Raw genomic sequence first — 26,711 nt, 5'->3', positions numbered from 1 at the left:
AACAGAAAAGATGTGAATGCAGAGTCAAGGACCTTCCGATATAAATCTTAGCCTGTTTGTTTGCTTCTTTGATGTCTACCGGGTTTCTTAACCATTTCCCTCTATTACCTATGTTGAACATTAGTGTTAAGGTGCTCTTTGGATGGATAGCGGGTGTATGTGATGCCGGGGGACAACCTCTTCCTCAGGCTCTCTCTCATCGCCCCCAAGAGCGAGAGGGAAACGAGGTTGGACGGATGATTTATGTAAAACATGAAGTGAACAACCTTCTCTGATGTTTTTATATAAATGCCGCCTTCAATTAAAATTGAACTTGGGCCGTTAGACAAAAAAATCTACGACAGTTCACACATTTTTAAATAGTGCTATTATATAATTATTTATTCACTTTTTCAGATTTTGCTGGCATTTTAACTGGTGACGATAATCTCACAGTTTTCGCGGACGGACGTCTCGTTGGCTACAACGGCGGTGCCTGGAATAAGGCAAGATGGTTTTCATTCCCACGCGAGACGAAGGTAATTACCGTGTTCGTTTACAACGGGCCAAATGGGTTCGGTGGATTTCTAGGAGTGTTTAGTAACGGAGCGGTCACAGATAGCAGCTGGAAATGCAAGGAAAGCTCTATTAAACCAGACGATGGATGGGAACAAACCAATTTTACCGATAAGACATGGCCAAACGCCTTCGTCAGACATGATAATAGTGGTCGACACAGTTCGACTCGCGTGTTTGGAATACCTAATGATGCTCACTGGATCAGCGCAGAAAATCATTACGCTACCAGATTCATCTGCAGGAGACGTATTAGTAAGGAGGAGAGACTTATCAAGACCAGTAAGTATTCAGTTTCTCTATTCCCGGTTTCAGCCATTGTTGTAAACTTATCGAAACGTACTCTCAAACAACTACATAAAACGGTTAGGTCGGAATCTTCCAATACTGAGTAGGTTCGTCATTCTAGACTGTGAATCTTGATCAGTTACTATATGGCAAGGGGACAACAAAATCATATCGTTAACATAACATCATGAACATCCACAGTTTATGCAGTGTTTGTTAGGTGTTTGTCACTCTTTCACGGTATGTGATATTAATTACTATATCGTTGTAACGGGAAAAATTTCAAGTATGCTTGGGTCACTAGATTTCCTCCTTTATACCTGGAATATCGTTGAACTGAAAGCTTTTAAGAGGCTGTCCGTGTAAGAACCGACCACTCGATTTTCGGCCGAAAACAGAATTTCTTCAAATTTTCTGTGTGAGTCCATATGATAAACAAAAATAGCAATAATTTGGCTTTAAGTGCTATTTTTCAATATTTCTGGCGACGATTTCCGAATACGGTCCAAAACCGTAAAAGCCGTTCTGTTTCGAGTCAAATTTAGGCGTTGTGCTGAAGGAGCTGAAAAATTACGCTTTTACTCAAATACAATAAAACTTATAGACAATTTTATTTCGTGTTTTTTCTTTCGATTAACGGTAAAATATTTAAAATCGGGCTCAAGAAAAATTAATTATGATTTTTTGAAAATGCCCTACAGATAGCCTTCGCAAAATTTCAGCGGGCATGCTGCTGGTTGAAGAAGTATTTCTCAAAAGTATAACGTAATCTGGAGCCCTGACTAATACTCAGTTTTAGTACTAGGGCTAGTGTACCGAGAACAGGAAAGAAAACTTTGGGCACTAACCTTTTGGAACTACAGGAGTACGGTCCACATAGCTAATATTTAGACGCGAAAGCTTGCGTGACACAGTTTTGCACCGATTATTGTTCCTAAGTTTCCCACATAAATTCTCAATTTTCCCGCATGAAATATTACCTCGAAGGAAATATTCTCAAAACGTGCTTTTTGCTCTGGATAAGGCATGAAAAGCCTTAAATTCACGAAATATTCTTCCAATTGGGAAGTTATAAGCTAAAATGAGCGGCTGCGGTTTAAGTTATCTTCTGTCTGGCCTAAAAGCTGTTTCTAAAATTCAGTTAAATAATTAAGGTTTGGACTATAAGTAAAAGGACACTCATATTTAACAACTAGAACCGTTTATCATATAATTTAACGCCTAGAAAGGAAATATTATTGTTCACTAGTTACTTCAGCTGTAGCGAGAGTCTAAAGAAAATGTAGATTTCAGTCGTCTACATTGTAGCACGCTGGAATGTCTAAGTTATTTTTAGCATGTCACGGACATTCTTACCGCGTTGTTTTAAAGTTGCAATAACAATGACTGCAAGATTTTCACGCTGAATTATACGCTTTCTATCTTTGGCTTCATTTTCTTTGAAATAGTGTTTAGTTCAACAAAAAGAAAAAAATTGTTAAGCCGTATGTACAACGCCCAATACATCCTGAAAAAGACATTTTGTGAACTTGTTTTCCTAACGGCGACATTCACATCCTTCTGAGAATTTGGATAGGTTAAGTACCAAATTCTTTTCCCGATCTTTTGAAGCAAAGGGAACTTCAAAATATCTAAGTATCTCCTTCAGCATAACTACACTGAAACTGTCTAGTTTCTCGTCTCGTGAGAGGTCGCACAGGCAGTAGGAATCATAGCAGATTGGATGTCTAGGACTGAGTCGGGGGGTTACATTCTCCAGTACCCCATGCCTTTCTTGCTCTTCATCCTCTGCGTACACGTCCTCTATCTGCACCTCTTGGTTCCCCTGTCTTCTACGTGTGGCCGCCAGTCTCGAGAAGAAGCCTTGCACTTGACTCTTCGTTAGCCAGTCTTTTCTTTCAAACATCCGCGAACCATCTGGTTTCCTCGATGTTCTTATGTCTGCAGCCACTTTTCCGGGATCTGCTTTGTTGCCAGTTCTCTCTCCGAGGTCGAATTTCGTGGTTAGGTACTGTTTAACCTCATCCGTAAACCGCACAGCTTGACTTCGAGGCTTGTGTAAAGCCCAGCCAAGCTGTAAGTCACTACAAGAACCAGAAGCTTCATTTTTGTCACTTTGCTCATCTCTATGTACCACAAGTGCGCGGCCGGTTTCCTCATTGTTGTCAACAGTAAGGAATTTTTCGGCCCAGTCTCTTCTGAGTTTGTCATACACTGTTTCGGAGCCCCCGCGTACTTGGCGGTGTTCGCCGACATCAAGATGACTCTCAAGCTCGCTGAATTTCTTAAACACCATCTGACATCCAGGCTCAGAGCAGAAGAAGAGACCGCTGCTTTGTTCGTCATCACTTGACGTAGCCCTATGGAATCGAGTTTCCTTGACTGCGAAAAAGTCTACATCTACAACAAGATCTTTTGGACCTTGGGGCTTTACGATGATGTCTTGATAGGGAATTACTTTACCTTTCCCTACGCCATAAGCTCTCCACACCCGAATTCCATTTAATTCAAATTTAAAGTAATGATACCTACTGAAACCATCCACTTTATTTACCTCGAGTGTTTTTTGAGTCTCATTTACTGTGCAAACGCAAGCAGTTGTGCCTCGAACAGGACGTTCGGAAAGCGCTGTACACATGCCCTTTGTAGAGAGAACGTCGTTTCCCTCACTGCAATATCGTCGGATCGCTGATTTCATCGGACAAAGGATTCTATCACACACATCTTTTCCGTACTGTGGCTCGGAAAGTCATACTGCGTGACAGTAAGGCCAACTCGTTTCCCAGCATCTCTTACGGCCGCCAAGAGGAAGTTGTTGTGGTAACAGCCTGCTTCGTCACTCCTAAGACTCACTTGGGTAATCTGGGGGTGATCCTTTTTTACAACCTCCAGTGTGTTTTCAATGATTGAACAGACTGCATACCAGTCCTGCTGGCACGAATCAAAGATATGCGCATATGATTTCAGCTCAACCTTCCCAGTGCTAGCATTCTTAGTTATGACCGTTGATATGGGCCAGCTAAGGCCTCGTTTTCCAAATCAATCGGACTGCCTCTCACGACATCTAATTTGAAGAAATTTCATGGCCCAGTCCATTATTAGGATAGCTGACGTGTCGTCGGCTGATCTAAGTGCATCTTGTTTAGCCTCTTCCTGGTTTATCGAACGAATAACGTGGGCTTTCCACACCAAGATGTCTGACTCTGCGCGATCAAAATCATATAGCAGATCCTCTCGTTGTTCTGAACTGTAAGGTGTCCAGGATGACCCTTCGATCCCCAGTCTGACTTCCTGCAGTACATTCTTCATCCCTTGGCAGTCATCGCGACTGAATACGTGCTCATGAGAGTAGGGTTGTTGGAAATCGGCTTCGACAGGATCACTAAGCGAAAAATGTCGACAGTGGTCAGAATCATGTAGCTGGCAATGTACGCGGAAGTCAGTCTTGAGATAGCGTTTTGCATCTCTGAGCTTTCCACGAACATCAAAACACCACTGTTTCTCCATTCCTCCTTTCTCAAGAGTTTCAACCAGTGACTCAAGAGTCTGAAATCCCGCCGCGCCATCAGCTGCGGTATTGTCCAAGCCCTGGAGCGACTTACGCTGCGATGCCTCTCGAACCTCCAGGATTTTGAAAAAAGTTGACCTACTCAGTGGTTCGTAACATTGTTCTTTGCAATACTCCAAGCATTGTTCAATCATTGTAGATCTGGTCGCTGCCCTCACAACATTAGGCATCTCTATTCTGTCGCCACTTTCGAGGATTAGTATTTTACTACCATAAGAAACGTCTTGATAGAAGTACAGTCTATTTGTAAATTCCACAGGGCCGCTTAGATTAGCATGAGAGCGTGCTTGCTTTATTTCCCATGTGGATAGTTTTCCGTATGGTTGGTGAATTTTTTGCAGCATGCTCATGGGATATCTATAAGCGTAAAGGCTTAGTATCTGTCTCTTTAAATTCTTAGTCTTAGCGTTCTTGTATGCAGTCATAAGTACCACTAGATCACCAGGTGGTGAACCGTCAAACTTTTCTCCTTGTGTAGACTGAGCCATGGACTTGAAGAGCTCCTCGCCACTTCCTGGTGCTATTGCACTATACACTAACAAACAGTCTTCACTAACCTTTTGTACAACATTCAACTGTTCCGCTTTGTTCAAGTTGTTCAAGGGGGTTTTCAGTTGGGAGATAAGAGGCTCGCGTTTTGTTTCTTGTGCAGTGAGATTTGCAATCGTGTCCATAGCTGAGTTATACACACGAACGGTACCTGTAACTAAGGGTGTTGGAGGAGACGCGGCATCTGTTCCCAGATTCCAGCATGGAGTCGAGGCGATATTCTGAGGAGTTGGAGGCTCACGGAATGGGATCGAGGTGACGAGGAGGCCGATGGTTTCCATGGCAGCCTCTTTGGCAGGTCTATGAAAACGTAAAAGCAAGTACATTTGTCAAGTCACGTTACGCTATTAACAAAGGTGACAGTAAAAGTGATTTTTCACTCTTTCTTTTTAAAAACGGATTGCACTCGCTGCATACCTTTGATGGGATGTCTTGTCTTCAGGTTCCTTGGGGTACAGCCAGTCTTTTTTCTTGAGCAACGTACGTCTTCACTGTGTTGCTTCCTGCACGTTGTGCAGATTGCTGGTATAACAAAAATAAATTTCAATAAACTTCCTCATAAGGGTTTGTAAAATACCTAGAATCTGCAGCATGAAGATCACACGATTACACACCACGCCCACCTGCCCCCATCAAAAACGAAAAAAACTCGTAAACCCTGACCAACCAGCCGGAAGTTGTATTGCTAAGCAGCTTTTTAAAAAAATGAGCAAGTTTTGTTAATGTTGTTGTTTTGAATTTTGTGTAATATTCATATTCAGAACAAACTATGTTTCATTGCGGCAGGGTGTCCGATAATCTCCCAAACCGCACTCGTGAAATGACTCATGGGAAAATGAAGTCTGTATTACCGTTAGGGCATTCAAACGTAAACAATATGCAGTGGTTACAAATTAAAATCTTCAAAGTTAAAACTTACGCTAACCAACGGGTGTAGCTTCTCCAAATATGTTTTTAATTTCCCTGGCTAGCTTGAAATTAATTACATGTGTTCCAGTCACCGCCGTTTTCTTGCCATGATGTTTTGGATACTGGCAGGTCTTAGGGGCTTGCCAGTACTTTCCCAGGGTAAAACGATGAGCTGGACAAACCGTCACATTTTTAACCTGTTCTTCTGTGAGCTCTAGAAGACCTGCTCTGGCCAGGATTAGATCCTTCTCACAAACATTTTCCCTTGACAGGTGGTGATTTTGAAGATGCCAACTGATATCGCCGTCACAGCTGTTTAGGGCTACACATTCTGTAAATCCACGACTACTTCCGCACGTGCCACTTGTAACTGCTGAGAAGGAACACGATCCTGCCATTGCAAACAGCAAAAACGACGCAAAGCGCAAAAAATAAATTCGTTATCTGTTGCATAAACTGAGTAAAACGCTGTCGACGTCAGACTTCTATAATTTGCATAATTTAATTTTAGCACAAAGGGCTAGGCAAAAATAGCAACACGAAAAAAAAAAACTGTTGAATAAAAAAGGCAAAGCTTCTAAGCCATTTCTAAAATCAAATATAAACAGTAAAATAATTTATTTCTCAAGTACCCGGGATTGGTATTGCTTTTTAACGCGCAATGCAAAATAAACAAAAAGTGGATTAGGAGAGCTGCCAAAATAGCTTTGACATTCCAGCGTGTTTGCCGACTGAAATCGACATCTTCTTATCTGTACATCTGAGGTACATTCGCGGTACACTGTTATTTTTTTTCTTGCCAATAATCATATGACAAACACTTTTACATCTTAAATATGTTTAATATGGAATTTTTGTATAGTCCAAGGCCTGTGATGACCCAATTTCAGCAATTGTGTTTAGGCGAAACTTAGGCAACTCACACCGCAGCAGTTAGCTAATAAATTCCCAATTTTGAAGGAATCTTTGGTGAATTCAAGGCTATTCATGCCTTATTCCGAACAAAGGGTACATTTTGAGAATATTTGCTCCAAGGTAATATTATTTTATACGGGAAACTTAAAAATTTAGGCAGGAAACTTAGGAAAAATAATCGGTGCAAAACTGTGTCACGCAAGCTTTCGCGTCTAAATATTAGCTATGTTGATCGTACTCCTGTAGCTCCAAAAGGTTAGTGCCCAAAGTTTTCTTTCCTGTTCCCGGTACACTAGCCCTAGTACTAAACATGAGTATTGGTCAGGGCTCCAGATCACGTTATACTTCTGAGAAATACTCCTTCAACCAGCAGCATGCCTGCTAAAATTTTGCGAAGGCTATCTGTAGGGCATTTTCAAAAAATCATAATTAATTTTTCTTGAGCCCGATTTTAAATATTTTACCGTTAATCGAAAGAAAAAACATGAGATAAAATTGTCTGTAAGTTTTATTGTATTTGAGTAAAAGCGTAATTTTTCAGCTCCTTCAGCGAAACGCCTAGATTTGACTCGAAACAGAACGGTTTTTACGGTTTTGGACCGTATTCGGAAATCGTCGCCAGAAATATTGAAAAATAGCACTTAAAGCCAAATTATTGCTATTTTTGTTTATCATATGGACTAACTGTCTCACACAGAAAATTTGAAGAAATTCTGTTTTCGGCCGAAAATCGAGTGGTCGGTTCTTACACGGACAGCCTCTTAAATCGGTATTCTGCTGCACACAATTTAGTGTTACTTTTGCCGGGATACAGAATGTTGATCATCAGTTAAATCGGGAATATCGTTAAATCGACGATCGTAAAATCGGGGTTCCACTATATTAGGACTCCACAACCTGACAAAATCAGTTACCGTTTTCTTTCTTTCTTTCTTTCTTTCTTTCTTTCTTTCTTTCTTTCTTTCTTTCTTTCTTTCTTTCTTTCTTTCTTTCTTTCTTTCTTTCTTTCTTTCTTTCTTTCTTTCTTTCTTTCTTTCTTTTCTTTTCTATTTTTTTTTTTTTGTGCACTTCAGTATCATTAAGTCCTCATGGGCGATTTTTAAATCTTTTAGTTTATAAAAGCAATCAACGCTGAATTCTGCAACCTTGTTGCCCAAATTTTGGTCTACTTTTATTAGTCTTTTTCTTATACAGCTGTAATTCCATCGCGTTAACTTGGTGCAACCATCAACATCATTGAGTTCCATGGCAGCGGCGAGCGTTAGGTTCGGGAAGGGGGATACTCCCTTATATGGGCTAAATAGGTATGTGCGGCCCCAAAGGGTGTGATTTTTCAGCCGTTTTGGTCATAAATAGGGTATGGTTTTTTTACTCTAATCTCGAATTTGGTATGTTTTTTTTAGAAGAAGCTACTTTTTCAACAAAAGCCCTCCACAATGCCTTTAACATCGGTCTGAACTATGTAACTTATTATAAGGCAGGTCTGAAACAGGGTATTGAGGGATCAGGTCATAACTAGGGTATGAAATTTTTGGTCAGGTCATAAATAGATTTGGGAAGATCGCAGATTTTGGTCATAAGTAGGGTGAGAATTTTGGGAAGCGGGCCGCGCACCCTCACCCAATTTCTCTGGGAGTACCGACTCCGGGAAGTTAGATGCCAAAGATGCTAACGTTTCGCTTGATAACTCCACGATTTTGAGAATTTGATAAAGTTCTTTTGATTAATTCTTTCCATAGCTTTGATAACAATCCTCGCAACAAGATCAAGCCAGACTATCGAGCTGTATCTTGATGGAGTTTTCTCAGCAGGAGCAGTCTGGGATTTGACGGTTGTCAAAGACCAGCACAAACTTCTAGCGGTACATGTGGAGGACAAGAATGTTGACAACAATGTTTACTTTGTGGCGTCCTCCAGCAATGGTTTTAGAACTAACAGATCACTGAAATGTACAAACAAATACCACCAGGGCTGGTTTCTTCCTAATTTTAGGGACGCTTCATGGCCAAAACCTTATGCGGATGATAGCAATAAAGTAGTGTATTTCGCGGCACCAGATGCCAAGTGGATCACATACCTTGTGACCAGAAGCAATAACCTCTTCTGTCGGTGGAACACCACTGTAGGTAAACACCATCCACCTGAATACCTAGAGAACAGTTCATCGACGTAAAATTGCGGTTGCTGGGCTAAGATAATATTAGTGTACTTACGAAGCAACGCACTCAGCTCAGTGGCGAGACCTCCAGGTACCAATAAATAAAATGTTTTCTCAACTGAGGCGATAGGAAGGCAAACTATTTCTTGAACCAAAGGTTAAAATCTTTAGTGAGTACGTTTCTTTCCTAAAGTATTCAAGAACTTGTACTCCAAGACTGTTTTAGAACTGGAACTTGTATAGATAGTAAGCTAGGGTCGTTTGTTGTGCAAACGCAATCTGCATTTCTAGATATTTGAAATGTCGACATTTTACAGAGGTATAAAAAGTCCTTTACCAAAAGACAATTTCTATTTATTTCACTTAGAGCGTGACCTCCCCATAGTTCCCAGTTCGATCAGTTCTACAAGAACGATTTTTTTCTACAGCTGAAGTACAAAATGCCACCAGTTCATCAAGGATTTCCACAGAATGGATCGGCCCGAACACAAATACGTTAAGTACATTAGTGATCGTGTTGATAGCTATTGGTGGTGTGACAGCTGCTGTGGTCATTGGATTTGCTGTTTCTGGTTACATCTGGAGAAAACGGAGGTTTTTAACATTCTTTTCAGTTCTTTGCGTATTTGCATATTTATGGTACATGGTTATAGGCTACAATTACAGTCGACTCCCGATAACTCGAACCTTTAGGGGAAATAGTAAAAGGTTCGAGTTATCGGGAGGTCGCGATCGAGTTATCCGGCGAGGGTAAAATTATATAGAAAATGGCCTGAAGGGAAATGAAAATTATTTCGAGTTAGCGGGGGGTTCGAGTTAGCGAGGGTTCGAGTTAGCGATGGTTCGAGTTATCGGGAGTCAACTGTACCACTGTTTGCATAAGGCGAGATGGACTTTCATCAGCTTGCTGCAGGCACAAAGTTAGTTTAAACGTTCTCAAGTATCCACAATGGTTAGGCGAGAAATTGTTTTAGTATCATTTTAAAAATTAAGGTTAATATTAAGTACTGTAACTCTAAAAGTAAGGAACTGACTGACTGATCGACCGTCCGACCGACCGACTGGCTGGCTGGCTGGCTGGCTAACTGACCGACGGACGGACGGACGGACGGACGGAAGGACTGACTGACTGACTTACTGCCTGGCTGTCTGGCGTCCTGGCTGCCTGGCTGTCTGGCTGCTTCTCTTCCTGACGGACGGATTGAGGGACTATTCTTTCATTAGGCATCTCAGTCTGTGTATTAAAACGTTGATGCGATGCCATGGCAATTGATGTTTCAGGGAGAATAACGAGCACAACATACAGTTGAAGGATCAGAAGAGAGATAAATGGGAAATAAAGGGTAGTGACGTCACCATATGTGAAGAGCTCGGTCATGGCGCCTTTGGTAAAGTTTGTAAAGGAATTATGCAGGCCTCTTCGCGTATGAAACCCCGTCAATCTACAATAACTGTGGCTATTAAGATGCTTCAAGGTATGTTAAATGACTCTGAGATATATATAAATTATACTGTAATTGTTCGAGCCCCGGTTGTGTTCTTGGGTAAGACACTCTACTCTCACAGTGCTTCTCTAACCCCCCCCCCCCCCCCCCCGCAATTGTGTTTTTTTTTTCCTTTAATAAAATCTAAGTTCGTATAGTGTGATCGTCCGGGTGAGTGTAGTTCTGAAAAGAACTGTTGTTGGTGACTGACGTTTCGACAACCTGAGCGGAAGTCATCTTCAGAGTCAAGTGAATAGTGTTTGTCAGTCGATGATCTTATAAGTTTGGTCCGTTGAACGTGATTGGTCAGTATAGCCATGATGGTATTGGCTGAAAGAGTCGTGTAAAGTTTGTCATCAGTCATTGGTGGGTTTCGATCCGTCTATTGTTAGTCAAGTAGGTCGGTTTTGGTCCGTGTATTGTTGAGTCGGTCTGTTAGAAGTCCGTTTGTCGGTTTCGTTTCTGTCGTGGATAAGTCGTTTGTAAGGCGCCGGTAGTTGTTGACATCTGTTAAGAGGCGTTTGTTCTAGGTTAGTGTACCAGCTTTCCAGAGTCAGTCGTTGAAAATAGTTTGTACTGTAGGTTAAGCACTGAGCAGAGTCCCAGTCAATGTTGTGGTTTGTCAGTTGATGATGTACAGCAATGTGATTGTTGGCATCACCATTTCTCGTGGCTCGTTTGTGTTCAGTCAGTCTCGTGTTAAGGTTTCTGCCAGTCTCACCAATGTAGGAAGCCTGGCAGTCGGAGCATTTGATCTTGTAAACTGCTCCCTGTCTGTCGTTAGGTTCGTCTCTGTCTTTCACGTTGGTCAGTAAGTGTCGTAACGTAGTTGTAGGTTTGTGGGCTACACGAATGTTGTAGGGCTGTAGGATCCGCGAGATGGTCTCAGAAGTGCCCTTAATGTAAGGTATAGTCACTGTAGTAACAGGTGTAGGGTTCCTGTTCGTAGCGTCAGCTTCAGTAGGTCGGTAAATGTTTCGTCTAATAAAGTCAGCGTTGTAGTTGTTTTTGTGAAAAACACGTTCAAGGTATCTGTTTTCGTCACGTAAGCTGTCCGGTGTGTCACAAACTAGTTGCGCTCGTCTCGTCAAAGTCTTTATAGTCGAGACGAGCGCAACTAGTTTCTAACAGACCGACTCAACAATACACGGACCAAAACCGACCTACTTGACTAACAATAGACGGATCGAAACCCACCAATGACTGATGACAAACTTTACACGACTCTTTCAGCCAATACCATCATGGCTATACTGACCAATCACGTTCAACGGACCAAACTTATAAGATCATCGACTGACACTATTCACTTGACTCTGAAGATGACTTCCGCTCAGGTTGTCGAAACGTCAGTCACCAACAACAGTTCTTTTCAGAACTACACTCACCCGGACGATCACACTATACGAACTACTGATACTCCTGGGTTCAAACCATTTACAATGAAATCTAAGTAAAATCCCCGTGTTTCTAAAGGCGTTTAAAGTTGTAATTTCTACGTCCACAACCAAGTAAACTGGGATCTGGGTCGGGCTTCTTGTGACGTCATCGAAGGACCTTAGTGAAGCACTCAAGAGATGTTTGACTAGGCCTCGAGTGCTCTGAAAACATATTTGGGTTATTTGTGCCTCATATTTTATGGGAAAATGGACCAGAATTTCAGATGAAAGAACCTTATCATCCAGCAATACAATACGGAGTCTAGTTACGATTAGTAGGACGGTTACGATGTATATATTTTTATAGCGGAGCCTCATACCTTCGAGAATTTGGTAACCAATCGATCTGAAAAAATTTGATTGTCACGTTACTCTCCGTACGTACGTCTGTCCGTACGCCAATAACTTGAAAACTAAGAGAGTAGCACCATTACCATAGCCACATCTTTGATTTTGGGCGTCGACGCTAATGTTAATTGACAGCTGTCACAATAAGTTATCCGATAACCAGTATCACGTGACTAAATCGCGGGCTCAGGTTTAGAGCTCATTGAGGTTGCGTGTTTTGTTTTAAAGTTTACCGCTGACCAGTCACTAGTTTACCGATTGGATCGCGGGCTCAAGTCACGTTATTTCTCTGGGGGAGAAGGAAGGAGTACTCGCAAAGGCAAAATTTCGGCGCAAATTAACCCCTGGCGCGTTGTTGACTTTTCTTCTGACATATTCCTTGTACAATCGTCTCTTGGATAGTTCCTGATATATTGCGTACGTAATTTCCACATCTTGGTTAGGCTTGTTGGGTAAAAAAATAGCAAGACCACACGCTGAACATAGTAATTTGACGTTGACTTAACTTGCAGATTTTTTGAGTGTCAAAACATTTCTAGATTCAAACATTACCCTCGATTCCCCAAGTTTTCCCGGCAATCCAGGCTTAGAATACGTTGGGCGGTGTTGAATTCCAGTGCTGCCTACTGCTCCAGATCAATGTTTGAAAATAAATTTAACTTAAGGGGGTATGGTACCCTAAAATATCGGGATGTTCATGAAAAATTCCATTTCTTGGAAATACAAGATTTAAGACCCTTGAGGACTTGTCAAAAACATTTTGAAACGATCTTGCCGAATTTCCTCCAGATGAGTGTGAAATTTAAGGAAAGTACACAGTGGTATAAGTTTTTTCACGTGGCAACGGCCATAGCAACGACTGTTTACTATAAGAACGTGGCCAAAAATATAGATTATTTTTAACTTATATGAACGAAACTATTTATAAAAAAAAACTTTTAAGACATGTACAACTCGATTGGTATAATTATTTGTGAAAAGCTTTGCCTCAAATTGCCATCACAGGCTCATTCATTTCCCTTATGACAAGGAATATTTCCCACAACTACGGTAACTTTTTACAAAATAGTACAACCATTGCACCCCCTCCCCCCGAGATCCAATCTGCACCCCCCCCCCACACACACTATTTGTGGCTCGTTAAATGCTTAATACTTCGTGTAAGAAACTTAAAGTGCATTTTTCTCAAAAGTTTACTTTTGTACTGACTGATTTCGCGCCAACATTTCTACTTTGCAAGGTTTTTAAGTAGAATTCCCGAAACTTGGGCTGATCAAAGACCAATAGTGTCGTGATGTCATAAACCAAAAAAATCGTAACATTTTAAGGTCTGTCACGCGACATGAGATGATTTGTCCACTGGGTGTGGTCAAAAATAAGGTTATTTCCAAATAAAGCTGTAAAAAGCACTGAAAATAAGAGTTAACTGTCAAAACTTAGGTTCATTGCACAGAACTAAACAGAAACTTACATGATATGCTTATTTGACAGTCAAATCTTGTTTTGTAAAAGAGCAGGAAGTGTTGGCGTCAATACCATAAAACACTACTTCAAAAGGCTGTGGCTGGTTTCCATAGCAGCCATTTTGAGTAAAACTCTATTGCACTCTTCTTGAGTGCAATAGCACACAATTGATCTTTCTTCACCATATTTAAACAAACTTTTTGGTTCATTTGAGGGTACCATACCACCTTAAACGATTAGCAGACATAATCATATAAATCACAATTTCCTCGATTGTGAATGGTTTAAAAAACTTCTATTTTCCATTAATTCACTTGTCAAGTTGTTATCGGACAGTTCAGTAAGCCAATCCATTCAAAGTTGTAGTTTAAATCAACCAATCACAACCTTGGTTTCAATCACCATAGAAACAGTGTACAAACTCCTAAATTGAGGCTTTCGTCAAAATGGAGAATTTATTCCCTTGAACAATGACTATATTTTAGAAGACAGTAGTGATTTCTTTAATCCTATGGCACAAATGTTTATGCCAACAATCTAGACGAGTTCCTTCGTGGATATGTTGACATGTTCAGATGAAGTTCAGTCCTCCACTGCATCGTTTATCGCTTCGCAACAACTGCAAACGGAGGCAAACATTCACCCGACTGAAATGCCACTGAACAGTTTTTCCTCCGGTGAAAATCCATATTTTCTTCAACAAAACACAGGAACAATGGCAGTAGACCAAGCTCGTTTTCCCCTTGTATCGGACGAAGACATTACAGAAATAAATGAAACCGCAGCCTCCAAAAACACCGCTCGAGCAACTAAAACATGGATGGCAGCGTGGGCAGAATGGTGTAAAGCCAGAAACATTAATGTAAACATGCAGACATATTATCCACAAGCTCTTGACGGCCTCTTAAACAAGTTTTACGTTGAAATAAGGAAGAAAGATGGTACAGACTACGAGCCCGACTCGTTGAGAGTAATGCAGGCAGCCATAGATCGGTGTCTTCGTCACAAGAACTATCCAGTGAGCATCATAACCGGTCGTGAGTTCACAAAGTCGCAAGAAACGCTCGACGCAAAAGCGAAACAGCTTAGCCGCCAGGGAAAAGGTAAACGCCCAAACAAAGCACATCCATACAGTGAAACAGACCAAGCAATTTTCTGGGGAGCAGGCAAACTTGGAAAGCACAATGGCCTTGCGTTGACAAACGTAAACTTCATAAATCTCTCCGAGACGATGGGCTTCAGAGGAAGACAAGACCATTATGCATCAGTAAATTCCAGCAGTGCCCATCCCCCCCCCCCCCCCCCCGCGGGCAACCGCGGGGCATTTGCTCACGTTGTCAGTCCCGGGGGTGGGGCATCTGCAATTTTATCGCGGCCCCGGGGCTGGGCATTTGCGTACCCCGGGGCGACCCCCGGGCATTTGACACACGTGTTTTCGAAAGTGCCATGGATGAGTTCATCGGGGAAGACGAGGCATTTGTCGAACAACGACTTGTCCGTCAGGGACTAGAGAAACTTGTAGATGTTTTAAAGGTGTGTTTTCTCAATTTTAGATATTTCTTCATTACTTGTAAGCATATACATATAAGCGACGAGGTGAACTATACTTTGTTTATCACAAAACAATCACTGACGTGAACACGGCTATTTTGCTTTTCGGATTCAAAACTAGTCTAGCATTTTTTAAATTCATGAAAGTGGAGTTAAAATACTTAAGGTCTGCGAATTCAAATGATGCGATCTTCAAGACAGATCTTGCGAGCTTAAAATGCAATGCATCATCATTTAAAATGTCTTGATTCTTCACAGAAAAAGTAGCCTGCGAAAACAGGCACCTATCATCGCTCGCGGCTGGAGGCACGTCCGCCGCGATCCCAGCTATCCTCTAGCAAACTGTTAAAAACAAATATAAAGAAATAAATATAATCAGAATCAACTAACACGTACTCTTGTCCTTGAAGTCCTACCGTTGCATTAAAATACTGAACAGTTGAACGGGTTATTCCCTGATTAATAAAAAAACTGCAGAGGTGTTGGAAGGCGCCGATTCCGGGGAAGGGGCATTTGCCCTCTTTCTTCGTCTCCACCCCGGGGCATTTAGACAGCTTATGTGTTCCCACCCCGGGGAATTTGCCCATTTATTTAAAAAAAAATGCTAATGCCCGGGGGTTAGCCCGGGGGGGGGGGATGGGCACTGCTGGAATTGACTGACGCACTAGGACGCTTATGTCGTTTTCCAGACGGCAGATGGGAGCAAGGTGGTAGAATTCAGAGAAAATCCGACGAAAACGAGACAAGGAGGGCTGAGAAATCCAACACGCCGCTCTCCTCAGCAGATGTGGTCGACGGACGGAGGCGAGAGAGATCCCGTGAAATTGTTTGAAGAGTGGCTGGAGCACCGACATGAGGTCCTGAAGAAATCCGGTCCGTTGTACCTGACGATAGTTCCCAGACCAACAAGTAATACCTAGGTACTCGAAAACAAGAATGGGACAGCACAGAATTAGGCACATAATGAAGTCTTTAGCCAGCTGTTTGCCCCCCAAGTCCAACAAGAAGATCACAAATCACTCAACGCGAAAAACCGTCGTTGCCAAGCTTAAGAATGCTGGTCAACCTCGTCACAAGATTATCCAGGTCAAAGGACATGCTCGGGAATCCTCCTTGGAAGATTATGACGAAATAAATGTCAGTGAAAGACGAGAATTATCTCACATCGCTAGCGGATACGTGTCAGCACAATCCAGCTCGACATCTGCGATTTCTTCAACATCTGCTTCATCAACAAGTCGTTTTCCTTCGCACAGTTCGGTGCCTACAGCTTCAGCAAATCCATCAGCTGCATGCATGAAAGAGAATGTTCGACCAGCATTTCCAATCAGTTTAAACCAAGGTTTCTTCATCAGCGAATGTGGCAGGATTCACCAGTATGCCGTCGTCCATGTACAGCATGGCCACTAAACAGCCTCTGTCGGCGCCATTTCAAATTTTTAACAGTTATGTGTTCAACACCAACAACTTAAGAGAAAGTCTAGTCCTCGTCCTGAAAAGCCAAGGAAACGAAGAATCACCATTGACTCTGACTCTGATTATTTTATAGCTTGAAGTGAACTGTAGATCGACTCAGCTCAAAAACATTGTCCTTCGCAAGAAAAACTGCCCTGTTTAGCGTTGAGGTTGATTTTTACGAAATTCTAATAAGTTGTTCTGCGCAGTTGTGCGTTTTTCATGCATGGTTGCGTTTTTGACTGAGACTTGTTTTCGCTCATCACTTAGCAACCAGCAACTCCATTTTGACTGTGTTCAATTCAGAGCGACATTAAACAATTTACGCCTCCTTTGTCAGTCTTTTTATGCAAATTTTCCCTTGCTTTCATACCTTGGTATTCTTCTTTTCTCCGAAATTGTAATTTTTATGATTAATTGGTAATAAGACTTCGTGTCGTCCAATTCGGTCTGTACTCATACTCGTGATAAACAAATCAGTCTCCCGCTGCGCGGTCGTCCGATTTTGCTACCACTCGCACGATTACAGACCGAATTGGACTCTACTCAGTCCTATTACCATTACTAATCGTCACAATCGCCAAACAACATCAGAAGGTTAGGTAAACTCCCAGGTTAAACTGAAATTCCCTAACACCACTGAACCCGTGCGAAGCAACAACAGAAAATATGTCACACCATTTGCTATCCGGCGCTAACTTGGACGTCTCACGGCGAGAACACCAAGAGGACTAATCTACATAAAAGACTTTTTTAAGTACTCTACCGAACCTCTTTCCGCTAACTATTCAAAAACGCGGAAAAATTCGTCTTTTGGCTTCGACCGACCGTATGTATGTATACGAAGTCAATTAGTGTATATGAACATAAACATTGCGAGTTACAAAAATTTGCATTTTTCGTACTAGTAATCAAAGATCGTGGCAGAAGGTTTAGTATGGTATCAGTTAAATGAATACATTTCTCCTTCATTTTTTGGTTTGTTTGTTTGTTTTTGTTTTAAAACTCTTTTTACGCCAATAACCTGAGTGTTGCGTTTCAGACGAAAACAAGGGCATTTTCCTTTTAGCGCTACAATCTCCGTTGGTAAAGTCGAATCTAAATTAATGGTTTTTTTTACTCTCCTTATATACTCGGTCAATGCTTGATTCGTTTTATGTTTGTAACCTGGATATATTTCGTCGCTCAAAGAACAAAACAATTGTGTATGCTGAAGGGCCTTTGAGAAACTCAGCTGCCGATTGTTGACCTCGTGCGTGTGGTTGTATACAAAATCCAAAACTACATAGCTAGTTCTGCGATTCGAAGCCTCAGTAATCTTAACCGCCTTGTTGTAGGACATACGTACGTGTCGTTGACAATTAGTTTAGAAAACTCTCTATTTCGAGGACCAAAAAACTCGATGCGTTTAATTTGCCGTATAATTATCTCACCTAGTTGCCATTGTTTTGGTCTGGAACTCTGGGGTTCGTTTGAATTGAATAGTCAGATGGCTCCCAGCTTATCCCAAATTCGACAATGTCGAGCTTCGCACTAGAAGCTGGAGAAGAATATACAGGCCATGAAAATCTCTTGGTTTTTACAGTAGCGACGAATCCGAGATCGAAGAACTCCTCGATGGCTCCCTCTTTCGGTCCGTCCTTGCACAAGTCAGCACATTTCTTTCGTCTTTACATAGTTAGTAACTATGGTCTTTACTTTTTTTGGCTTCTAGACGAGTGTCCTCGAGAATGAGCTATTGAATGAAGAGGATTGCTCCCTCCCAAGCATACTGTACTGCTACTGCCTCCAACAACACATCTTCCTTGCATTCTGCAAAGATTTTGAATCACACTATCGCATGTTCGCATATATTCTTCTCACAAGCAAAACATTGAGCGTTTTCCATTTACCAAAAACTTCCGGAAATTCCGGTTGGGATGTAAATGGAACACGACTTGTTGGTTCGTTCCACTGGAAATTTTCCGGAATAAACAGAATTCCTGAAAAGGTAGTCCCATTTTCCCGGTGGAAACTTCCCAATGGAAAATTTGTGTTCCATTTACAGATTTCTCGTCTTTATCACCAGTTCCATGCCTTTCGCGGTCTTTTAAACAGCCAGGCCTCCCTGGGCTCCCTCGTGTCTCAACAAAAATGGCGGCTGATCAGCGTCAGTTTTCTGGAAGCTTTTTGCAAACAGACTTTCAGGGCTACTACGAGTGCTCTGCCTGCCACGTTCTAGCGCCAGATCTAGAAAATTTATTGCAGCACGAATGTGCTGCATATAAAAGTGGTAGGTAGAAATTCTTGCTCGTTCGAAGCTTTTCTTGTAGGTGCACGTTTCCCGCGTAAAATGTTGCGTGAACAACTCTGAAAAGTTCTTTTGTAATTCTTCGTTCACAGGTGAAGTTTCTACCATTGTAAACCTAGAAAGATGGAAGGATGCAGATGTCAGACTTCTCATAACCACATATGCCGATAATAAGCATTTGTTTGGCGGGAAAGCGACGAATTCGAGAGATTGGGAGAAGCGACAGAGAGAGACCTGTGAACGGATGGGACTTGTCACAAATAGAACGCGCTTTTCCCAAACGGAAATTTCCAATAGAAATTTTCCGAAATTATTTTGTAAATGGAAAACGCCCATTGTTAGTCCTTCAATGACGTCACAGGCTAACTCGTCCCATTCTTCGCTATTCCTCGGTCGTAGCCGCGGAAAAGGCCAATTTTACGGACTTTGAAAATTCATAGAAAATTAACGAATACAACAACAACAATAATTTTTACGTAGTGGTGATCAGAAAAACAAGGAAACTTATACAAGCGAAAGAAATTGGGTTAGTTGAACTTTAGCACATGATAGTACGACTTAGCTGTATTGTATCAAGGTCCTCTTGCTTAAACCTTTCAGACAATGCCACTCCAGACCAACTGAATGATTTCTTGGAAGAGATTACCCTTATGAAAGCGGTTGGTTCACACAAGAACATCGTGAATTTGATTGGCTGTTGTACCAAGTCCTCGCCAAATTTCCTCGTCGTGGAGTATGCAGCAAAAGGAGACCTGCTTTCTTACCTCAGAGAACGAAGAAAAAAGGTGAACGCATTTGTGTACCCTGAATTCAAGCAACATGACGAATAAATGCTTGCGCTCTTTCTGAATGAAATAAATAAGCTGAAGTTGTTGAAGTACGAGCTCCAAAAAAAGATGCACGCGTGTGCTCCGACTAAATAGCTCAAATTAATCGGTTCCTACTTATCTATTTTAAATGATATAATCACAGTTGTAAACTTCATTAGACGACCCTGACTCCTTTACTACATGTACATAAGAACACTATTGAAACAGTGGAAAATGACAATTTTATTTGTATTTTCATTTGCTTTTCATCTATTTACCTCATCAAGCATTTCGAGAGCTCGTGTTACCATATCAAAATTGTCAATAAAATAGAGGTTAGACATTCCAAAGAGTGTTCGTTGGTAGTATCGAATAGTTCATCTCAAATTAGAAACCCTTTTAGATAAGAGATCGACTGAGCTTTTGCAAGAGAATATGAATGTGATCATAATCTCTTAGATTTTGTTCGAGCCAAAACACATAAAGACGTGGCCCAGTAAGCGATGTGGTAGTTATTAGGTAGGGTTTCACAGTACACCTCGCCAAGTTTATGTCGTCCACGTTTAACCAAAATATTTAAACGTGTCACGAATGATGATAGACTATTTACCCAAGCTAAACAACCATAACTTAACAGATGACTTGTAAGGTATTGTAATCCTCTTCGCCCTCTGATTTCCAGATAAAAAACACCGATATGGAATACGTGCAGATACGAGAAAGCACGCCAGAAACACCAAGAGCAATCAGCAAGGATAGTACAGGCATTGTAAGATAGACTTCACTTGGTATTATCATTATAACAACTAAAATGTAGCCATTCGTAAAGATTCCCTTTCATCGAGGTACATGTAAGAAATTCTCCTAATCTAGAGAAGGCATGTTATTTTTAACGTCATTAGTATACCCGATTGTGGAATAATTTATTTGAAGTCGACCTTCTCCGTAATACCTGCAGCATCGTGAGCCTGGTGTAAACGACATTGGCGAAGTTAACGCCGCTCTCCAGAAGACGGATAGCAGTATTGACGTGAGAATTAGCAGCGCCCAGTCCTCGAGAGATGAAGAACAAGATGTAGGAGACGCTGAAAACGATTCTTTAACCCCGCAGGACATGATGTCCTTCTCCTGGCAAATAGCACAGGGAATGGTAAGTTAAAAAAGATTTGATCCTTTTAATTTTATTAGTGTAATCACTCGTTCAATTAAGTGTTTAGGCATTACAATATCAATTAATTTACTCTACTAGTCAGGTCATGTTTTTCGGACCCCAGTGTTCCTTTGGAGCCTCAGGGGACTGTTCGAGATTGCCTTTTTTTAAGAACGAGCCATGTTCCAGGCCACCTTTTATTCTTTCTGTTCACTATAAAGACAACTGCCCAATAGGGCTTAGATCAATTTCGATATATTAAAATTCAGCCTAAAACAATAGACCTTAATACGAGGCTCTGGGAAATAAACCCCACAAACTCGGTAGTTGTTCCCCAGCGCCCCGTGCTGAGATCTTTTATTTTAGGCTGAATTTTGATATATCGAAATTGGTCTATTATTGTTGACAATGTTGGTGTTCAGTTGGTTGGCCGATTTTGAAAAACGTCCTTACACTGTTAGCGAAGGCAAGTTTTCCTTTGTCCACAGTGATTTACCATATTTCTTGTGTTTAGCAATACTTATCCGCAAAGGGCATCGTTCATCGGGATCTCGCCGCTCGCAATGTCTTACTCTGTGACGGCAAACTTGTCAAAGTCGCTGATTTTGGCTTGGCGCGGAGCACGCTGGGAGAGAATGTGTATCACATGACAGGTCAACACAATAAGCTTCCTGTGAAATGGATGTCACCTGAAGCCATAAATGACGGTGTTTTTACCACAAAGAGTGACGTGTAAGTATATCAGCAAGTTACGAAATTGGCGTCAGTTTTCCATGCGTCTATCCTGTTATTGATCATGAAGTTCATAACACTGTTAAAGTGGCTGTGGATCTACGAACCCGGAGGGGCGAGGAAACTCCCATATCAAAAGGTCGAGGATGCTCGTCGTCTCTCTTAGGGGTAAAAAATCTAGGATTTTGGTGTCGCTGGTGTACATGACGAAACACAACTATTTTTTAAAAATGGAAGTATCTTTTATGGTGCACTCGAAAAAATTAAAATAGAAAAGGCTCTTATTTCCATATTTAGGCTCGATTTCCGCCGGTCTCTCGACTCCGGTCTAGTAGCGCGGACTCTTTTTCTGAATATAATAGTGGCTGGTAATTGAACCTATTCCGTGTTAAGTGATATCTTTTAAGGGACAAATTAAGCCCGAGTCAGGCCCAGATTGGTGTCCTTTAAGGGTTTGACTGAAATTTTCCCACGAGCATCCCAGGCCTTTTCATACGGCAGTCCCCCGGATCCACACAATAACAATCTACAATAACAACATCGCATTAATTATAAATTCATGTGTCTGTCCGTTTAGCGACGATGAAAATTAGCCAATGAGCGCGCGAGAATTTCTGCCGTTATTGTAAAATGTACAGTTGACTTGTAATTACTATCAAGACACCTTTGCGAGAGTTTTCAGATAACTTGATTAAATTATGCAAACAGGTAAAATGACTTCATCGTGATCGGCTGAACGCACGCCAATTATTTCCGTTAATTTTAAAAAACTGCAAATTAACGCGTGAGTGTTCGTAATTTTCTGAGTTTTATTATAAATAAGAAATAATAGGAAAAAGCTAGAGCAATTAAGGATTTCAACTGCTCGTAACATTTAAAAAAGTCACTCGCCTAAAGGCTAGCACAATTTGTAGAGAATTTCAAATATCACTCTTACTATAAATTCTTAATTGCACTCCTGTTAATACAATTAGCCTATCTTAGTACAAGTCTAGAAAACCAGGTCTAGAGAACCAGGTCACTCAACAAGAGTGAATTCCAAAAATACGTCAAAAAGATAAATATCTATATTTTGTGCTTAGGTGGTCATATGGCGTTCTTCTCTGGGAGATAGCAACCCTCGGTAAGTATTTTAATGTCCTGGCCTTACGGTTTAGTGAACTCGACTCCAGATTGAGCAGTTCGGGGAGGGGTCTTGCCCTGGCTGGGACCATTGTGCTGTGTTCTTCGACAAGGCACTTAACTCTCAAAATGCCTCTCCCTCCACTCAGGTGTATAAATGGGTACCGGCGAATTTGATGCTATGTAGTAACATGGATGCCATGAATTAGCATCCCATCTAGGCTGAGTTGAAATAGCCGCGTCGTGCTACTGTAACTGCAGATACGCGCCGGCCTCATGGGCCATTTATCTCGTATGCACTCATAAAGATGGACAACCGCGGGGTGGGGGCAGGTTATAAACGGGGGGGGGGGGGGGGGACATATGAAAAGAATTTTAGAGTATATAAAGAATATATTTTACCAAGAGAAGATTTTACTGGGCGAGGAGTTATAACAAATGAAATGAATTTCATTTTTTAGGAGGGTTCCCGTACCCTGGGATAAAAAACAGAGAACTCTTGAGACTACTGAGAAGAGGATACAGAATGGAAAAACCAGATACATGCTCAGAAGAGTTGTAAGTCACATTGGTGGGGGAGAAGATAGGATGAGTTAATCAGTTAAATAGATTATTTCTCAAAAAAAAAAGGATGGAATGATAATGAGATCAGGTTTTCATAATATTTTAATTTGTATTTCAAAATATCAAGGCTGACCAATAGGCTGTTCCGGCCGTAAATCGTCATAAAAATATACCACATAAAAAATCGTCTGAGGACATCTCTTCTCTTTTTGTTCAAGGGTGCATCTAAAAATTAAAGCCGTGAAGGGCATTTGTCAGTTTAGAATACGAAGTACAGGAGACGTATCTGTTTGTTGTTTTTTGTTTCTTCGTTCGTTTGTTTGTGTGTTTGTTTGTTTATTCGTTCGTTTGTTTATTTGTTTGTTTGTTTTTTCAGGGCCTGTAGTTTGAGCAAAACAGCTTATTTCAGATGTTCAAATTAAATTGTGTTATTGGGCCCTTATTTTCCATGTGCCTTTATCAACAGCTATGAATTGATGAGGCGTTGCTGGGCAGCCAATCCTGATTCGCGGCCAACCTTTACCGAGCTGTGCCAAGATCTAGAGGACTGGATGCAAAGAGAAGTTCCTTATCTTGACATGGAACAGCTAGATGAAGATCAACCTTACTATGACGCGTCAGCGGTATCATTGTCCAGTGGATCTTCATGCGAGGGGCATGCTCCTGGTGAGAGCCTCGCTTCAAACACCGACGCAGGCAATTTGGCCCGCAACGGAAACGAAGTTACATCTTAATCAGTTCAAGCTCTTAAAAAGTGATCATAAAATCAACGCATACAGAAACACAGGCAAAATCAGGTCTCTTATAAACACGCTCTAGCGAAGAAGATTCGTTTGGTTTACTGAGGCACCCGACTAGGAATAGAAGATTACTCGAAGCAGTAGTGAGTTTCTCGGGAAATAACGGGGTAAAATAACCTAAAAACTAAGAAGGAGTCGAGAACAACGAGGCGAATGAAAAACGTAACATGTAGGTTTTGTAAAAAAGAATAGCGCACGAGAGTTAACGTAGCTAAACTTTTTGTTAAACTTTATTTTGAAATATTCCCCGTTCCTTTTCCTAATACTGCAAACCGGTTGGTATACCCGGGAATAGATTCTCGCATACTGCGTGCAGAACCATGGCTGGTTAATTATTGCTTCTTTCCACAGCGCAGCAAAGAAATTATTGCAGGAGTGTCTACTAACAACGATGCGAAATTCACAGCCCCACTTTAATGGTCTTTTATTGTACCTCACTCAAACACCAGTTCAAACGATTATCCGTGTTTAGCGGGCTCATTAGTGACCAAAGTTACAATCACAGATAAGTCTTAGAGTAAGAGCTGACCTGCAAACCATAACGTAGAACTTAAGCTGTCGGAAGCATTATTGCCTTTCAACGCTCTTGTTTGAGGTCAGTTTTAGAGGTTCTCTTAGCATTTTAGTATTGTAATTAGATTTTCAACGTAGTTTTAGTTTTTAACGTATAGTTATAGAGTTTTAATCTGTGTACATAAATTTGTATTTTTAACCTGATGCTATTCATACAGGACCCTGTGGATACCAGCCTTTGAGCTGAACGGACTACCCTGTTTAAATAAAGTTTTACTTTACTTTACTTTTTTTTTTTTTCGTTTTTTAGAAAATTGGCTTAAAATTATGTGGCACCGTTTCTGAGACTACTGGTATGTTAATGCTGACCAACATTTGAAATATGCTTGTGAAATTAAAGATTGTTTCAACGCAGTCTTTCTGCACCTATTGTCGTTCGTGGAATAACGTTCCCGCAAAAAACGTAGCATTATAGGTAAATTGAATTTCTTTGGAAAGTCCTCTACATTACCGTACCCACAAACTCTGAGCTATGCGTTCGGATCAAATAATTGGAATAAACACGTACTCCTTCACGCTCTAATTATGTAATCAGCCGACATAATCATATTATCTTTCCTTACTGTAGCATACAGGTAGCTCTCTACATAATTCATGAAATGCTTTGAGAAAAAAAAAAGAGAGAGAGAGAAACAAAATAGGTGGGAAAACGAGCTACTGAACTTTGCTGTATTCGCACTGACACCAAGAACATCAAAGTACTTGTTATAAGGCATTTCTTGACTTTGTAGTATCTTGGTGGGCAGTAGTGGTAGGAAATAGAAAGCGGTTTTAACATGTCCCAAGTTACTTAGGTTAAAAGCCTTTCAAAACGTTTTACTAAATTTCTAATCAATATAACGAGTTTAATATCAAGTTTTAAGTCACTAAACATAAACGAATACTTTATTTAACTGAAATCATGCTGATAACAAGAAAATTAGTTCAGATGAGACTAGGTTGCAACTTTCTTACAATGAAAAAAATAGAAAAGCAGGGACAATAATAATAATAATAATAATAATAATAAATTAATTTTTAAGAGGAGGCCTTCATTCACCTAGAGATGGTTTTCTGGAGGGTCCTCTAAAAAATGAAAGTCTAAAATATACATTAACTGCCTAAAATACAGAAGTGATAAAAGCTTAAAGGAGCTCAGTCACGGTTTGACATTTTGAAAAGTTTAGCCTAAATTTTTCAAATTCGTCGTTTGCAATCCGTGTCAATCTTCGCCATCCTTGACCATCCTTGTTCCTTTATGGTTTATTACTATCTCTTTGATGTTTTTCTATCTTAGTAAGCTATTATTTTCAGGTTTCACGCCTCCCATTTAAAGGATATTTTGTACGTGGCCAAAAAAAAGACAAAACACCGTGACTGAGGTCCTATAAGACTAAAGCTAAGGTTTATTGAAAACTAGAGCTAGGATTAAAATACTACCACTAACTAAAGATATAACTTAGGGTAATTTTTAAATTGGGTGTACTGTATTTCGGCTAGCCAAACAAGCCTTCTTCAGGGACAATGCGAATTGTACATTGGAAGGGACTAGTAATCACGGCATTTACGTAATACTTGAAAAACGTAAACTAAAATGATTGACAGTGTAAATGAGTTAAAATAAAATGGTGAAATAACATAGTGACAGGAAAAAAACTTATATGTTAGGATCAATTGCTCTGCCTTTTAAAAAGAAAACAAATAGCTTCCCTTGTTTTTAGCTCTCATCCCGGGGCATTTGAACCCCAGGGCGTTTGATCCACTTATTTGTCGTCACCCCAAGGAATTCGGTCATTAAACGGTAAACGACAGGCAAGGTATGCATAGGCGACGACGCTTCGGAGTGTATGGAATATTACCTACCCTGGAAATTGCAAAAAAAATCGATATTAAATGGTAAGTAAGTAAATGAAGTCGCTTGAAGTCAGAAAAACCCTGAGCATTTTTAAATGTGAAGGAGAACACTACGAGAGTGAGCAAATCTTTGTGTTGTCCTTTTCAGTTGTGGT

General features: G+C 40.9%; 2 protein-coding genes and 1 pseudogene across 3 annotated transcripts in view; all 3 read left to right on the top strand.

Moving 5' to 3' along the window:
- The window catches only part of LOC145491435 (uncharacterized), a 35,942-nt gene extending 10,993 nt beyond the window's left edge, over positions 1–24,949 (top strand). For both annotated transcript variants that reach the window (XM_081470626.1, XM_081470627.1), the window contains exons 3-13: positions 397–837; positions 8,524–8,910; positions 9,371–9,536; positions 10,224–10,417; positions 19,574–19,758; positions 20,465–20,551; positions 20,741–20,932; positions 21,447–21,664; positions 22,747–22,787; positions 23,248–23,344; positions 23,817–24,949. In XM_081470626.1, coding sequence (XP_081326752.1) covers positions 397–837; positions 8,524–8,910; positions 9,371–9,536; positions 10,224–10,417; positions 19,574–19,758; positions 20,465–20,551; positions 20,741–20,932; positions 21,447–21,664; positions 22,747–22,787; positions 23,248–23,344; positions 23,817–24,084 — 2,276 coding nt within the window. In that variant the 3' untranslated portion in view covers positions 24,085–24,949. The remainder of the gene's footprint in view (positions 1–396; positions 838–8,523; positions 8,911–9,370; positions 9,537–10,223; positions 10,418–19,573; positions 19,759–20,464; positions 20,552–20,740; positions 20,933–21,446; positions 21,665–22,746; positions 22,788–23,247; positions 23,345–23,816) is intronic.
- LOC145489286 (uncharacterized protein KIAA1958-like) lies at positions 14,237–16,832 on the top strand (annotated as a pseudogene).
- LOC145491437 (uncharacterized) lies at positions 17,899–19,495 on the top strand. The gene is made up of 2 exons (XM_081470629.1): positions 17,899–18,955; positions 19,066–19,495. The coding sequence occupies exons 1-2, from the start codon at positions 18,817–18,819 to the stop codon at positions 19,401–19,403; spliced, it is 477 nt and encodes a 158-aa protein (XP_081326755.1). The 5' UTR covers positions 17,899–18,816; the 3' UTR covers positions 19,404–19,495.
- Positions 24,950–26,711: the final 1,762 nt, after the last annotated feature.

This window comes from Orbicella franksi, chromosome 6, assembly GCF_964199315.1.
Source record: "Orbicella franksi chromosome 6, jaOrbFran1.1, whole genome shotgun sequence".
Lineage (NCBI taxonomy): Eukaryota > Metazoa > Cnidaria > Anthozoa > Scleractinia > Merulinidae > Orbicella > Orbicella franksi.
Note: the sequence above shows the minus strand (reverse complement) of the source record. Positions and strands in the feature narration are given on the sequence as shown.